Below are 16725 nucleotides of genomic sequence, written 5' to 3'. Positions count from 1 at the left end.
AACTCAGTCACACTTTCCTCTTACACTTGAGCATATCTTGGATAACATAGACTTATGAATCAGTTACAGGTGTTCCCTCCAGGACTTTTTATAAAATAAAAGAATCTCCCCCAAATCACCTTGATTTCTTCTTTCAACAAATACACATTGAGCATGTATTATCTGCTAATGGTAGATATTTAGAGATGAATAAGATTCTACCTTCTCTGAATTTAAAAGTATTTTGTTGGAAAAATTTACATACAAATGATTACAATACAATGTATTTATATGTAATACATGTGGTATATAACCCCAAAGTTCCTGTGAGGAAGTCACCAAAATCTCTAGAAAAGGTTTTATGGAGATTATAACATTTGAAACACATCTCATAGAAGATTTCACCAGATAGAAAATGGGGGAAAGCTGTTCCTATACAAGAGAACAATACAAACAGTTACTTAAGGCATGATAGAACATGGTTTGTTCAGAGAATAATAAATACTTTGGTGTGAATGGATTGTAGGCTGCACAGCATATTGAATAGTGAGTGGAAGTAATGACAAAGGAGTGGATTTGGACCAAATAGTAAAGGATCTTTGTATCAGGTTTCATTTATCATCTTGCAAACTGCGAATAGCCCCACCTAAAGCACCAGTAGAGGCCAACATTAGTGGAATTTAAAATAATTTTTTCGCCTACTGCAAAGAATGTGATGCATTAAACTCAAGTCATTGAAAAATTTATATAGTTGCCAAAATATTAATAGGGATTACTTTTGGATGGTGAAACCACGGTTTCTATGTTTTATTGTAAATATATATTGCTTTTATAATAGAAGGGAAACTAACTTAAGGAATAGCTTAAAGACATATGTTTCATTTCTATTTAATAAAACAAATTTAACTCTTACTTAGCTGGATAACTCTATATGAAGCTATAAAAAATTATCTGTTAATGTCCACTATTATTTTTCACATGGCACAAAGACTTTAGTTTGGATTCAAGAGGACAGACTGGTTATAAAAAATACACTAGAGTCAACAAATCTAGGTTCCTTTCAAAGTTCCTGTACTCATGTTATATATGAATTGAGCCAGTTACTTCATCTCTCTGGGCTTCAGTTTTCTGATATGTAAGATGTGGTTTGGACAGAATTATCTCAAAATCCTTTCAAATTCTGTGATTCTGTAAGCCTTTATATCACTATTACCTGGTGTTACTACAATATTTTTTCAAGTTTAACTTGCAAAGCTTGTAAGCCATTTGAAATTATATAAAACCTCTAAAGTCTTTTAGAAATATTCACAGAAAACTTATGATGCTTAAGAATTAGGACTAAAAGTCTAAACACATAATGGCATGTTTGTTTTTTCTCTAGGCAGAAACCTAAACTAAATTATAAATTTAGTTTATAATTTATGCTATCTAATATCAAAAATTATATATACCAAATCAAAAATGTTTTCATGATTTTAACTAAATACTATAAAGAAAAAAAACTTAATATAGTCTATTGCCTTTAAGAGAAAGTCAGGCCTCAAATGCAGCCAATGACTAGAAGAAATCACTTATATGACTATGTGATACCTATTACTAGTTTTTGAGTAGAGGTGCACATTGGGTTATCAAAGATACAAACTTAGATCATAAATACATGGTTGCTTATTTGAAATATTATATTTACTTGTAAAGCTCTACTTCCTAGTGATATAATAACACACACATACACACACACCATATACATACATATCAAGTTCAGATCTTCCTAATTTTTTACTATTAAGCCACAAACACAAATTTGAAGAGAGAAAAGTATATATTTTTCCATTTGAAAATTCACTCTGAAGTGTAAGAGATAATAACTAAAACCAAAATTTTGATACCAAAAAAGGTGGGAAAACATTCATATTTTACTTTAGAGTATAGTTGGTTTCTTAAGAAAAAAAAAAAATATATATATATATACACACACAATTCTATTATATCTATTTCATTGTAAAATTATAAACTCATTCTTTTGAGGAAACATTTGGCTCAAGCAAATTAAATGCATTTATAGATATTGAAAATGTTTATATTTGTACACAGTTATAAATATGAAATATAAAATGCTAGAGAAAAATTTTCTTAAATGAACATGATGACCTGAAACGTCATTCTATTTCCACCAAATATATTCTCTCAACATCCACAGCAAGACATAAACATACGGGGGAAAAAAAAAAGGTATTTAAATAGATATATTTTCTTAGCATTTTTGGAAGCTGCTGCCTTGCCAAAATAAATAGGTTGGTCTAGGCTAAAAGAAGGATGTGGGAGAAACTGCCCAAAAATAAAGATTCAAAGTTCAGAAATAAATTAATTAATGGGAGGGGGGGATACTTCAATCGAAACCTATAGAAGAGTAAATAAAATAATGGAGACACACACTGAGTTATACAGCCAAAGAAGCTATAAGTAAGTACAATATACCTGAGTTTCTTCTGATTTAAAAGGTTGTATAGGGAAATAAGTACATAGCAAGACAGTATATAATGATACTGATTAAAAGTTAGCCTGAAAGACATGAGCTACAAGGAGGACAGCAGCTCACATTTAATGTTAAAGACATTTACCTCCATGTCTATCCTTGAGCTACAGCCCTGGCTCATATAACAGCTTTGCAGTCTCTTTTCCATACCTCCTGTCATCACCTGCCACACCTAAAATTTGTCATGAGAAATCGAGATCTGAACATGGCAGAGAGATAGTACAATTTTATTGCCTCTTCCTCCTCAAAACGCATTAAATGATAAATGAACACAAATGAGGATAAAGAGGACTCAAGAATAGATGAGTGATTTGTACGAACTTTTGGGAAAACATAGAATACCTGATATATGAGTCAAGAAAGCTACAACCTAAGTTCTTACTGAAGGGGGACCCTTCATTGTACACAAAAGTCCTTAGAGGATTTAGAAGATGGGTGGTCACTAAAAGAATGGGGGCTGGTTTAAAGTTTTCATGAGGAGTGGTGACTACCAGGTCTCCATGTTAGCCCTCCAAAATCAAGAGTATCTGCAATAGACTGAATGTTTGTAGTGTATCTCCTTCTTCTTGTAAATTCCTAAATTGGAGGCTCAATCCCCATTGTGATGGTATTTAGAGGTAGGGCTTTAGGGAGGTAACTGAGTCATGATGGTGGAGCTTCCACAAATGGGATTATTACTCTTTCAGAAGAGACAGAGAGATCTCCCTCTCTCTGCCATGTAAGAATACAGCAAGAATTTGTCCATCTCCAAACCAGGAAGAGGGACCTTACCAAGAATCCAAACATGCTGGCACATTGATATTGATCTTAGACCTCTAGCCTCCAAATCTGTAAATAATAAATTTCTGCAGTGTAAGCCACTTAGTCTACGATAATATTGTAGCAATTGTGTTTAGTGCTAATTGGGTACTAGACTTAGCAGAGGATCACCTCATAAATTATATAAATGTCTACCACTATGCTATACACCTAAATCTGATATGGGAAAATATTGAATGTCAAATATAATTGAGAAGTAGAAGGAAATAATATAAATAAAATTTAGGGGAAAACAACTAGCACTAGGTACAGACAAAACTAAGCAAATTTGAGAGAGGACAAAGGAGAGAGAAAAAAAGAGAGAGAACAGTTTTAATTGCAATAAAAAACAAAAAGTTGACTGAGAATGGAAACATAATCTAGTACATCACTTAATCTAGCAGCATCACAGCTTATATAGTCATCTTAAATTAAATACTGTCTCCTTATTTAATACTATATTAACATAGAAAGTGAAGAACTGAGAAAGAGTGTGATACGAAATCTTCAGCTATAGCAAAAATGTAAATATCAACAAAATTCAGAAGGAAATAAAGAGTAATTGGTGAAAAACCTGAAGAGAAGCAACTAACCATGTTTTTAATACAAACCTCTCATATTTGCTTTTCAAACTATGTACACAAAATTCAGTTCTCTAAGATTTTTTAATATTTTCCATTTCTCAGTTACTTATTAAATTTCAAGTATACTGAGAAAGCTAATACTATAAGCCATTATCAGCTAATACTGCAGAATTCATTTGTTGATAAATGGAAAAAATATCTAAAAAGAAGAGTCACCATAGGCACTGGGGACAAAGTACTGAAGATAAGAAAATCACTGAGAGAAAGATAAGGAGGCACTTGGGGGGAAAGCTTCGCTTTTTATTACATGTGTGAAACTCACATTTGAACATTGGGCTTATTGTGTAAGCATGAGGTACAACTGATGAAGTCTGAAACAGTCCTTGAATAGATGGGGTCACATCTGATGAAACAAATCTTCCTGGTGTCAACCCCCAGACAGAAAACTGGGTCTAAGAAAGAGAACTCTGTATAAATGAGTCAAGTTCTTATATTTGTTCTCTTTTTGTTATCTCTTAATTTTTTTTTAATTCCTTAAAATTCTGTTTAAATATTCAGCTGTGCTACTTGTTCCAAAATGAGAATATATCCACTCTTGGGCTGAAGTGTCAAAAGGCAAGCTGTGATGCCTAACACCACTGGAAGGGTATTGGTCATGATCAATAAAAATCTCAAAGTGCAATTACATCTGAGGGACAGAGAGTCATAGGAATTGCTTCCTACTTGGCTCTCCAAGGTGAAGTTCTCAGAAAGGGATTTTCTGATCACTCTATCAGATTGTCACTAACCCTTATTTTCCATTATTTTTCTTTATAGCATTTAGATCTAGTCAACACTGTAATGTGTCTAAGATGTTTTATTTTTGGCTATCTAATCAACTAGAATACAAGTCCTCTGATGGAAGGCACTTTGTCTTTGTTGCTGTTGTTGTTGTATCCACAGCACCAAGAACAATGTAAGAGCTGGATAAATATTTGCTGAATAAATAAGCTCTCAATCTGATTTTTTTTTAAATTATTTTTATTAAGGACCCATGGCATTTGCTTCCAGGGGCTAAATGAATTTCTGCCTAAATCGCTGTTTTGCCACATGGGGGCTCTGCTGTCAGCCACAAGGGATTCCCAAGCATTCCCTCACATTCTTAAGGGAACTATTTTTCAGTCAGGATTAAGCATTAACGATACAGAGAAGGGTTCTCTGGCCCAGTTTAAGAGTCCCCAAATAGACTGAACTATTTTAATGTAAAGTAAGGACCCACAGGTTCCTTTTCTCTCCTACCACACTACAAACCTATGCAGGGTTTCTCTTCTCTCAGAATTTTAATAACTCTTAGGTCAGCAGCATAAAATCGAAAAATCAGACTTATTATTTGAAAAATAAAAATAGAACTGACCAATGGAACATTATGAATTTTTATCCAAATCAAGATTTCTATTATTTTTTTCCCTGCCCGGTGGTTGGGGAACTTAATTCTTAATGCTGATATTTTTGTCAGAAAGGCAAATTTAAAAAATATATACTGGTATACCCAGTTGAAACTATTATACACAGTATAATAGTTTCTTTAAATATAAAGAAAAGTCTATAGACTGCATGTTTGTGCCCCACCCCCCAATTCATACATTGAGATCTAATCCTCAATATGATGGTATTTGGAGATGGGGCCTTTGGGAGATGATTAGGTCATGAGGGCTCTGCCTTCATGAATGGGATTAGTGACCTTATAAAAGAGGCCCTTGAGAGCTCCTTTGCTCCCTATGCCATGTAAAGTAACAGGAGACAGCAGTCTATGAACCCAGCAAGCAGGTTCTCACAAGACATGGAATCTGCCACCTCCCTGAGCTTGGATTTCTCAGCCTCCAGAACTGCTGGATTTAGTATCATACTCTTTCTCGGTCCCCCACTTTCTATGTTAACATAATATTAAGTAAGTAGATGGTATTTAACTTAAAATGACTATGTAAGCAATGATGCTGCTAGATTAAGTGGTACAGTAATTATGTTTCCATTCTCATAAATTTCTGTTGTTTATAAGCCATTCAGTCTATGCTATTGTGTTATAGCCTCACAAACGGACTAAGAGAGAAATTTTTCTTTGAAAAGTTCTTGTTACATCAGAATATATATAAAGCAAACACAGCAAAATTTTTATTATGATACCGTTTAAATGATATTGACCTTATATTCAGAGCACAGTCATCCATGTAAAGTAAAACGTAAATTTTAAAGTACAAATTTGGTTAAAAGCCTTTCATAATTACTCTAAAACTCCTTTGTTCTTCTGTGAGAAATTATAATAAATTTGAGAATATATACAAGACTATAAATTTTATAGTGCGGCTATAGTGGCATATGTTCCTTCACTGAATTTGAGCTTCTGTTAAAAGAGTACCTCAGCATCAATACAAAAATAGGCAGGTTTGTTTAGGAAGAAACAATATAAAATGATTGTTTTGGCTGACTATAGGCAAAAAAGGCAAGTGAGATGGAAAGTGAATATGAATGTTAAACCAACATAGACTCATGACACCTTAATATTACTATTGCTCTCAATCTTGCCATTTGAGCCATTACTAAGTACTCTGTTAGCATAAACTACAAAATATAAATACTTATTTTCCTCCAAGATTTAAATCTCATATTATTCAAAAGAGTTACAAGTCTTAAATTCGCTACAAAAATTGAATCTATATCCCATGTGTCCATTCGGGGCTGGATATTCTGCTTATATTAATGAATGGATTCTTATTCAACATATATGTAATTAAAATTTACTCCTTGCAAGTTAAATGACAGAAAGTGAAGCAATCAACCAAATGCAGAACAAGCTACAGTCCAAATGACCCAATATCTCCCAACAAATTGGTGGCATTAAAAAATTTTAAAAAGTTCAGAAATATGGGCTTTGTTTAGATCTTGACTACAAACCAACTTTAAGAATTTATCATTAATTTTTGTAGGTATAATAATGCTAGATGGTTAAATTAAAAGTCTTTATTGGTTAGAGTTGTATATTAAATATATATGTGGGTAAAGTAGCATGATTTCTGAGATTTCCTTTTAAAAGACTCTAGAAAAAAAAAATGTGTAGTGGAAAGGAAAGTGGGAATAGATTGAATAAAATTAGCAAAATATTGATAATTGTTTAAGTTGATGTTTATTATACTATTCTTCCTACTTTGGTGTGTTTTTAAATTTCAACTAAAACAACAACAACAACAATAACTTCATTATTTCCTCAAAGTCATGAAGTCTTTTCAGTCTTCACAGTGCATTCCTAAGTGTTACACTTTAAGAGTTTGTTATTTTTTTCTATCCCCAAATTTAGCTTAGGGATATCTCTGCAGGAAGTGACAGTGAGGGATGCAATAAAACTTGAGAATATGGATTGATGTTACAGCATAAACGTATCTTCGGATAAGGAAGAGAGATGCATTAGATAATCATGTAAGGCTCACTCATTTGAATTTGTCTCATTCCAGAAAGACTGAGAAACCATTTTAATGGTTAGACCTGGAACTTTATTCATCCATTTATCTATGTCAGAGATGTTCGCTAAGAACCATATGTGACCAGACAGGGTTTTTAATGGACCCCTTGAAGCAAGCAGATGGAAATCAAGGATATTTTAGAGATGTGTTAATGCTCTGATAAGGATTTAATTACAAATATACAAATGCAGATGAGTATTCTAACCAACTAGAAGTGAAAAAATATATATTTTTATAGTTGTAAGAAATTCTGTGTTAGCATTCTGACAAACCCTATTACAGAACAGAATAACTGAGTCAAAAACATTAAGCTCTTTACAATATCTAGATTAAATGCATTTAATGGTTAATCACTTTTCGATTTAGAACACAGAATATCAATAACATATGCTATATAATAACTACTTGTGTTATTAAAACTGTTGTAGAAAGGGAGTACTGAGGAATTTTTTAATAGTATTAGTAAATTCTGACTCTGCCCTTGGTCATGTTAGGGTCCCTTGATATATGTTCATTCCAATATATGCTCATGACCAGAGAATCTAGACAGAATCAAAGAAAAAAAATAATTTTCTTACAGATACTCTGATTCCAGAAATATTTTATAGCACTTTATAGTTTATAATGTATTTATACATGAACTACAAAAACTGATCCTAAAAAAAAGCCTTAAAGATTCATTGCACAAGATTTTGTGTCCCATTTTGCAGATAAGCAAACTGAAACCCTAAAATGTTTGACCAGAGTCAGTTCCAAATTCTAAATGTCAATTGATATGTTCAATAAAAAGTGTGTCATTTTCTGAATTATTTTAGAAGGACATTCTGAATTCACCAAATTTATTTTTTAGAATGCTTAGTGTAAATATTCTCATATCTGGTCTTTATATAATTTTCAATTTTTAACAAAGGCTATAGCTCCTGCCCTCCCAGACTATATGCAAAGATGTTGCCCTGTCTAGGTCATATGAATAGAAATCCATGTTGCTATTGTTTAATGGGTAATTTTGCTAATCATTTTATAAAATATTTAAAAACACATCATGGTGCTTTGAGGCCTAATATCGAAAAGATGTTTTCAAAAATTAAAATCTCATAAACCTAAAGAAAAGACTTTCTCCAAATGTATTGAACTCTTGATCTTATTCCTAACACTTGACCCACAGAAGCTGTTAATGATTTCACCAACCCCTCCAGTTGCTCAGCCCATAAAACTAAACGTTGTCTTTTTCTTCTTTATCTCATACTTCCACTTCTAGTTCATTAGGAAATTCCTATTGCTTTACCTAAACATACACCCAGAATTTAACCAATTCTTACTACTTCTACCACGCTGGTCCAAGACCCCCGTCGTTTCTCTCCTGGATTGGTACAATAGCCTCTTTACTAGCCTCCCTGCTTTGGTTCTTGTTTTTTTAGAGACTATTCCCACAGTAGTAACACACGTGATCCTTTTCATAGGTAACTTGATCATATCTTCACTCTGCACAGATTATTGAGTTGGCTTCCAGTTTTTTCCAGAATTAAGGCATACATTGGCATACAAAGCCCTCCATGGCCCAGTCCCAAGTACCAATCTGACCTCATCTCCAATTATGCTACCCCTTTTTCCTTGTACTCTATATCAGCCTCTTTGCTGTCTATTGCACACATCATCTGCTCTCACCTGAGGACCTTTGCACTGGCCATTCCCCATATATATTAAAGGTTAACTTCATCTCCTTCAAGGGTTTGCTTAAGCCACTTTCTTAGTGGCCCTGATCATCTTATTTAAAATTGCAACCCAGCTCGCTCTTTCCACTCCCAATCCTCCCTAGCCTTTTTTACTTTTCTTTTTTCTATAGTAGGTACTACATATTTATGCTTTTTTTTTTTTTATTGTAGGTCTTACCCCTTAGATTGTATGCTTAGATCATTGTTTGTACACTGATATACTCCAAGTGTCTGAAACAGTGGTACATAGTGGATACCTATATATTTATTAAATGTATGAAATCTCTGAGGCCAACACGTTGTTTAGATATCAGTACATCCTCTTTAAGTCCTGATTTTCTAAGTTTGTAGTTTGTAATTCAGTTTTATATTGGCCTAAAATTTGGCATCATATACTGAGATTGAATTTATTTACCTAATTTAAACAAACTATATTAAGCAACTTGAAGTACTATAAGTGCAATAAAGAAAATCTTTAGATATGTCACACTATGTTTTATAATTGTATAAATCATTAAGGTCCTAGATTCATTGGAGAAATTTAACTTGTCAGACAGTTTATGGTTTGTTCTGTATGTGGTATTAGGTGTAAACAAATTTGCTAAATACATAATGTAGTATAATGGTGCTTCTATTGAAAGGCAAATCAGAAATTATCATGTTGCTATAGTCGATGAATAAAAGGAAAATAAACTTTTAAAAGTACACCAGTAAATTACTAAAATTTTTTAGAATATAAGTTTTTTTTTTTTTCTTTTGAGGTACTACTCTAGAGTAATTTCTACAGCTTCAAGTATTCAGTCTAGCATAGGATTGAATTATTTTATTATGGATATCTCTCTACTAGACTCATGGATGATCTTCCCTCTTCAGAAACTTCATTAACCTTGAACTAGAACAGACTCCGTGGTGATGCCAGCTTAAGAACTAATACCAAGGTAGTGGATACACAAAGTGCCTGGAGTCAGACCCAATCCAAGAATGATTACTGATTACTGTTGAAGAAAAGACAAACAGTCAGTTTTAAGAGGAGATATCAATTATGAGATCTAAAGGATGAAGATGATGTCAGAACTACAAAACAAGACCAAGATCAGAAGCCAAGGTAACAGGAAATGTCTGCAAATTAAGGGCAAGGTGAGTAACGCAGCAGAGAAGGTTATTCACCATAAATAATCCAAGATCTCTCCTAGGAAAAGCAAAGTGAGAGAATTAAATTCTCAGTGGGCTCATTTGTGCTTCTGTCATCAGGGAATGAGGGAAGAACAAGAAGCACAAAGTTGATGGTGCCTCCAGCCATCCTAGAGTGGCCCCTTGGAGAAATGGGAAGTGAGGAGAAAAATCAGAGTCTTCCAAACAACAGAGCTATAAGAGAGGAATATTATTACAGTCTCCTTTAGTCTTTTTTTTTTTTTTTTAACAGATATAAGTTGTCAAGCCCCATTGGGGATGTTAGATGATAAAAGTTGTAATATGCCAAGGGAATATTCAAAAATATATTTATTGTTCTCATGAAATTTACTGCTTAACTATGAAGACAAGAGTTGTCTATGAAAAGTGAAGATTGTTTGCTGGCCATCTTGATTTCTACTTTCCAGTGTCTTGCCTTTCACCTACATTCTTTAAAAAAAACTTTCTTCAATATTTTATCCCATTTCACCACCTGAGGAACTCTGCAGGGATCAATCCCCTGTATATAAGACTAGCATTACATAATCAGTTTGTCCTACATCAAACGTACTTGTCACCCCCATAAAAATGTATTTGTTAAATGAATATTTACTGAGCATCTATAATGTGCCAAGTGCTGTTCTAGGTATTAGGGAAACTGAAGTAGACAAAACATTGTTTTTGTCCCCATGGAACTTATATCACCATGTCATAGGTTTATATACCCTCTCTTCCTACTAGGAGAAAATTTATTTTTAATCACTTCCGTATAGTACATTTCTTCAACCTAGTTGTCTGTCACATTCTGCTGATAAGTAGTCTCTTCCATCCCCGTAAATCAGAATCTTGGGGAGGGATTGGGAAATTCATCGTTTTAATAAGCATTCTGAGGGCCTTATATGCATTCATAGCATGAATAATATGGGGGCAACCGCTGCCCCGTTAACAGCAATCCAAAGAACTGGTGATTTTTGTTGGACTCTATCTGTGTGACCCCTTTTGATTGTCATGACTAACTGCAACCAAACTTCTCATCTTTAGAGAATATAAAAGCTCTCTGGGGTTTTCACAGCTAATTCACATAACAAAGACTAACAAGGCAAACTTTTAAAAAGAAGCATACCATTTATTTTTAAACAAAATGTTTTTCTCTATGGGGCAGAAGTTACCATATTCTGCTTTGAGGAAGAAAATAATCAAACATAAATTACCAGTTATGGTCCACAGAATCAAAAGATTCATTTTAAAGGTAAAGTTATGGGGATTTAGGATGTTTTCTTATCAAAGAAGGCAAGACTGAGTGAATCTCAGAAACCCATATAAAAGATAATTATTAAAGTAGTTCTTTGTGAGTTAACAATTAGTATAGTTAACATTTAAGATGAAACATGCAATACCAACAAATACAATAAAGTTCATATTCAAATAATAACTAATGCAGGCTTATTACATGTCACACACTATTCTAGGTACTTTAAAGATATTAAGATGATTTAATGCTCAACCCTCTATGAAATGGGTTTTTTTATGTTCATTTTGTAGAAGAGAAAACTAAGGCATAGAGAAAATAAGTAACCTACTCAAGGTTACATAGCTGGTAAATTTTAGCCAGGATTTGAACTTAGGTGTAAAAATCCATGCTCTTAATCACTAGACTAAACTGCCTATCTTTAGTTTTTATAATGCTTCTTTAGAAGATTCATACTAAAAAAGTTTATGCAAACCTATTCTAGGAAGCAATAATTTTTTTTTTTTTATTACAGCTTCCATGCCCCAATGCCTTAATCAGGCTAATTTTCATTTGACTTATTTTAAAATAAAGATAGCAATGTTGTTGAAGCAGGATCATCTAGCAGTTAGAGGTTCAAGCATAAGAGAGATATGGTTCTAAATCTCATTTCTGCAACTTGCTTGCTATCTGACCTTGAGTAAGTTACCTCTCCAAGTCTCAGTTTCCTCATCTTTAAAATGAAAGTTATAATGGGACCTACATCATAATACTGTTTAAAGATAAAACAACATAGCCCATTTTAAGCACTTAGAAAGTGTTCAATAAATATTTAGTGTAACAAATAATACCAGCATCAATAAACTGAACCAAATGATCTCTTGATTCTTCTACTTAGACTGAAAGTAGTTGATTTCTAATTTAAAAAAATAAAATGACAACCAAAAACAACAAACCAAACCACAAACCATTAAACCAATTATGTCTTTGGTGGGAAAACCACAAAGGCTACTGGACACATTAATTTATATAACATTAGTTATCCCCTCTATCTAAAATGTATGTGTTCTAGCATCCTGAGACACCTTGCATAATATAATCACTGTGACTCCAAGAGGTCAAATGGGCAAGCAGTTAATGCTTCTCTGTGAAAAACTCAATAATTAATTTTATAAATTTCAATTCAAAGCCTATGTTGAGGTTAAGAAAAATTGATATTCGTTCTGTGGACTTAATGTCAAGCTCAGGAAAACTCTGGGCAGCACACGTTCAGCTATTAAGACGAGGCAGACAATAAAGACGTTGCCAAATTGTAAAACAAGACTCAGAAATTACAGAAAATGTTGCTAGTTATTGATTATGGTGACCATTCAGTTCTTATTGAGACACCCAAAACAATCATTCATTTTCCAGCAGAGAGCCTGCTCATTTGCAAGATAAAAGAGAGACATTTCTGCACATGCCCATAATGTTCTTCACCACTGGGGGCAGCTTTACATAAGACTGCATTCACTGAAACCAAAGCAACAGTCCGAGCAGCTTTCAGAATGACAGTCTGCAGAAGTGAGCTGAGCGTGTGTGCGGTGCGGGGCTCAACTGCTTTCTGGGCTCCGACGCAGCTCTGTGGCTGAACTGGGTGCTCACCGCCAGAAATGCTGGGCTATGGAATACAGATGTGGCAGCTCAGGTAGCCCCACGTTGCCTGGAGGAATACATTATGCTTTTCGATAAGAAGAAATTGTAGAAGCCAGTTCTTTTTTTTTTAACGCCCCCCCCCCAAAAAAAACTGTAAAGATGCAAAAACGTAATATCCATGAAGATCCTATTACCTAGGAAGATTTTGATGTTTTGCTGCGAATGCGGTGTTGGGATTTATTTGTTCTTGGAGTGTTCTGCGTGGCTGGCAAAGAATAATGTTCCAAAATCGGTCCATCTCCCAAGGGGTCCAATTTTTCTTCCTGGGTGTCAGCAAGCCCTGACTCACTACAGTGCAGCTGACAGGGGCTGTCATGCAAGTGGCCCCCTAAGCCAAAGTGAAAGACCCAAGGACGACCTTTGAACAATACAAAGGATGGGTATGTTTTGTTATTTTTCTTCTTTCCTTCTTAAAAAAAAATAAAATAAAATCCCGTAGTTATGTATTAATTCTGCTTTAATTATTTTAGAGATTACCTTGCTCTGCTATAAGACTATAAATTCAATTGCTTAATGGACACGTTTTTTTGCTTAACTATTAAAAAAAAAAAAAACCTAAAGACAGTTCTCTTTAAATAACAAAGAAATGATATTTGATGTTAAATGTTGTTATCTAGATTCAAAAATTTTTAAAAGGAAATACATGCCTGTTTTTGCTTGATTAAAAATAAATGAATTCTCTTTTGGGGGGATAACTTTTCTAAGTTGTTTTTATTTCCAGGTTTCAATGTAATTAGGCTACTGAGCGGATCAGCTGTAGCACTGGTTATAGCCCCCACTGTCTTACTGACAATGCTTTCTTCTGCTGAACGAGGATGCCCTAAGGGCTGTAGGTGTGAAGGCAAAATGGTATATTGTGAATCTCAGAAATTACAGGAGATACCCTCAAGTATATCTGCTGGTTGCTTAGGTTTGTCCCTTCGCTATAACAGCCTTCAGAAACTTAAGTACAATCAATTTAAAGGGCTCAACCAGCTCACCTGGCTGTACCTTGACCATAACCATATCAGCAATATTGATGAGAATGCTTTTAATGGAATACGCAGACTCAAAGAGTTGATTCTGAGTTCCAACAGAATCTCCTATTTTCTCAACAATACCTTCAGACCTGTGACAAATTTACGGAACTTGGACCTGTCCTATAATCAGTTGCATTCTCTGGGATCTGAACAGTTTCGGGGCTTACGGAAGCTGCTGAGTTTACATTTAAGGTCTAACTCCCTGAGAACCATCCCTGTGCGAATATTTCAAGACTGCCGCAACCTGGAACTTTTGGACCTGGGATATAACCGGATCCGAAGTTTAGCCAGGAATGTCTTTGCTGGCATGATTAGACTCAAAGAACTTCACCTGGAGCACAATCAATTTTCTAAGCTCAACCTGGCCCTTTTTCCAAGGTTGGTGAGCCTTCAGAATCTTTACTTGCAGTGGAATAAAATCAGTGTCATAGGACAGACCATGTCCTGGACCTGGAGCTCATTACAAAGACTTGATTTATCAGGCAACGAGATCGAAGCTTTTAGTGGACCGAGTGTTTTCCAGTGTGTCCCGAATCTGCAGCGCCTCAACCTGGATTCCAACAAGCTCACATTTATTGGTCAAGAGATTTTGGATTCTTGGATATCCCTGAATGACATCAGTCTTGCCGGGAATATATGGGAATGCAGCAGAAATATTTGTTCCCTGGTAAACTGGCTGAAAAGTTTTAAAGGTCTGAGGGAGAATACAATTATCTGTGCCAGTCCCAAAGAGCTGCAAGGAGTGAATGTGATCGATGCAGTGAAGAACTACAGCATCTGTGGCAAAAGTACCACGGAGAGATTTGATTTGGCCAGGGCTCTCCCAAAGCCCACATTCAAGCCCAAGCTCCCCAGGCCGAAGCATGAGAGCAAACCCCCCCTGCCCCCCACAGTGGGAGCCACGGAGCCCAGCCCTGAGACCGATGTTGACACTGAGCATATCTCTTTCCACAAAATCATCGCAGGGAGCGTGGCCCTTTTCCTGTCCGTGCTCGTCATCCTGCTTGTTATCTACGTGTCATGGAAGCGGTACCCTGCCAGCATGAAGCAGCTGCAGCAGCGCTCCCTCATGCGAAGGCACAGGAAAAAGAAAAGACAGTCCCTAAAGCAAATGACTCCCAGCACCCAGGAATTTTATGTAGATTATAAACCCACCAACACGGAGACCAGCGAGATGCTGCTGAATGGCACGGGACCCTGCACCTTTAACAAATCAGGCTCCAGGGAGTGTGAGGTATGAACCGTTGTGATAAAAGCGCTCTTAAAAGCTGGGAAATAAGTGGTGCTTTCTTGAACTCTGGTGACTATAAAGGGAATGTGGTGTCCCCTCCCATTCCCTCTCCCTCTCACTTTGCCTGCAAGGTCCTTCCCTGTCCGTTTTAGTACAGTCATAATACTGGTCATTTTCCTCTCATGCATAATCAACCCATTGAAATTTAAATACCACAATCAATGTGAAGCTTGAACTCTGGTTTAATACAATGCCTATTGTATAAGACCCTTTATTGATGCCATTAATGTCACACTTGTTTTAAGATAAAACTTCTTTCATAAATAATCCCCCACATCTGCTGTTATTTTCCTCCTGGTAGAAGCAAATCTACAGTTCCAGGAGGTTTGCAGTTCATTGGCAAATCGAGGAAAAAATGAATGGTCCCAGGTACTTGGATCTTGAACTGATTCCAGGAGAAGGCTTGATTACAGGAACATTTAGAATCAGAGGCTTAAAACAATGCCTGGCTTAAAAAGAAAACTGCAGGAAACTATCAAAAGATGGTGCTGGAGCTGTTTCCAGAGGTGTCTGAATTATGATAAGGCGAGTCTAGGGAAAAGTGTTGAAGGGTTAAAATGATGCAAGTAGACAACTGCAAAATGTGAGAGGATGATAAAAACACAAAGTTATAGACGAAGTCTTATCTCCAAAATCCATCCCTATAAAATCAGGATAGTGGTTACACTGTCAATTTCTTTTAGCCTCTACATTTCAAAAATAACGAAATTAACTGAATAGCCAAGAAGCAAATTTGAGGAGGCAGATTTCTCCGCTGTTCCTCACCTTAGGGAGCTTTCAGAGATGAGGCTTGCAAATAGGAAGGCAGCTTGCTATATGCATGTGGTTGGGAGCTTACCAGAATTTCTCTTTTCTGCTCTTTCAAGGATCCTAACATAGTGAGTGAAATCATTAGCTGTCTGTTCTTCTGTCTGGGATTTGTCAGGCTGTCCTGTTGTGTTCCATCATGTGTCCTGTACACACTAGTCCCCTAATTACTGACACTTTATCCAGAGGTGTAAAGAGAACACGTTCCAAAACATGCTTGCTACCAACAGCCTCATTAAAAAGGATGATTTTGATAACGTCTTAATAAATGTATAAAATAAATCTTAAAGGAAAAAAACACCAACCCTATGGCACTTGTCTTTGCTTTTCTATTGCTGATGTTACAGTGTCCCTATGTTCATCTGTATTGTGAACCCATCCATCAGTATGACTCTGTACAGACCCTGTTGGCAATGTG

At 35.3% G+C, this 16725-nt stretch overlaps 2 protein-coding genes across 4 annotated transcripts in view; one reads left to right on the top strand and one right to left on the bottom strand.

Moving 5' to 3' along the window:
- Positions 1-16725, bottom strand: part of CTNNA3 (catenin alpha 3) — a 1366626-nt gene that overhangs the window by 772507 nt on the left and 577394 nt on the right. The gene's annotated exons all lie outside the window — the stretch shown is intronic.
- Positions 13021-16725, top strand: part of LRRTM3 (leucine rich repeat transmembrane neuronal 3) — a 158737-nt gene continuing 155032 nt past the window's right edge. The window contains exons 1-2 of the mRNA XM_036222549.1: positions 13021-13570; positions 13912-15443. Of these exons, the coding sequence (XP_036078442.1) occupies positions 13567-13570; positions 13912-15443 (1536 nt within the window). The 5' untranslated portion in view covers positions 13021-13566. The remainder of the gene's footprint in view (positions 13571-13911; positions 15444-16725) is intronic.

The sequence above is a fragment of the Rousettus aegyptiacus genome, unplaced genomic scaffold (genome assembly GCF_014176215.1).
Source record: "Rousettus aegyptiacus isolate mRouAeg1 unplaced genomic scaffold, mRouAeg1.p scaffold_m13_p_6, whole genome shotgun sequence".
In the NCBI taxonomy this organism is placed as follows: domain Eukaryota; kingdom Metazoa; phylum Chordata; class Mammalia; order Chiroptera; family Pteropodidae; genus Rousettus; species Rousettus aegyptiacus.
The sequence above is the reverse complement of the archived record's forward strand: the minus strand, read 5'-3'. Positions and strand labels throughout refer to the sequence as shown.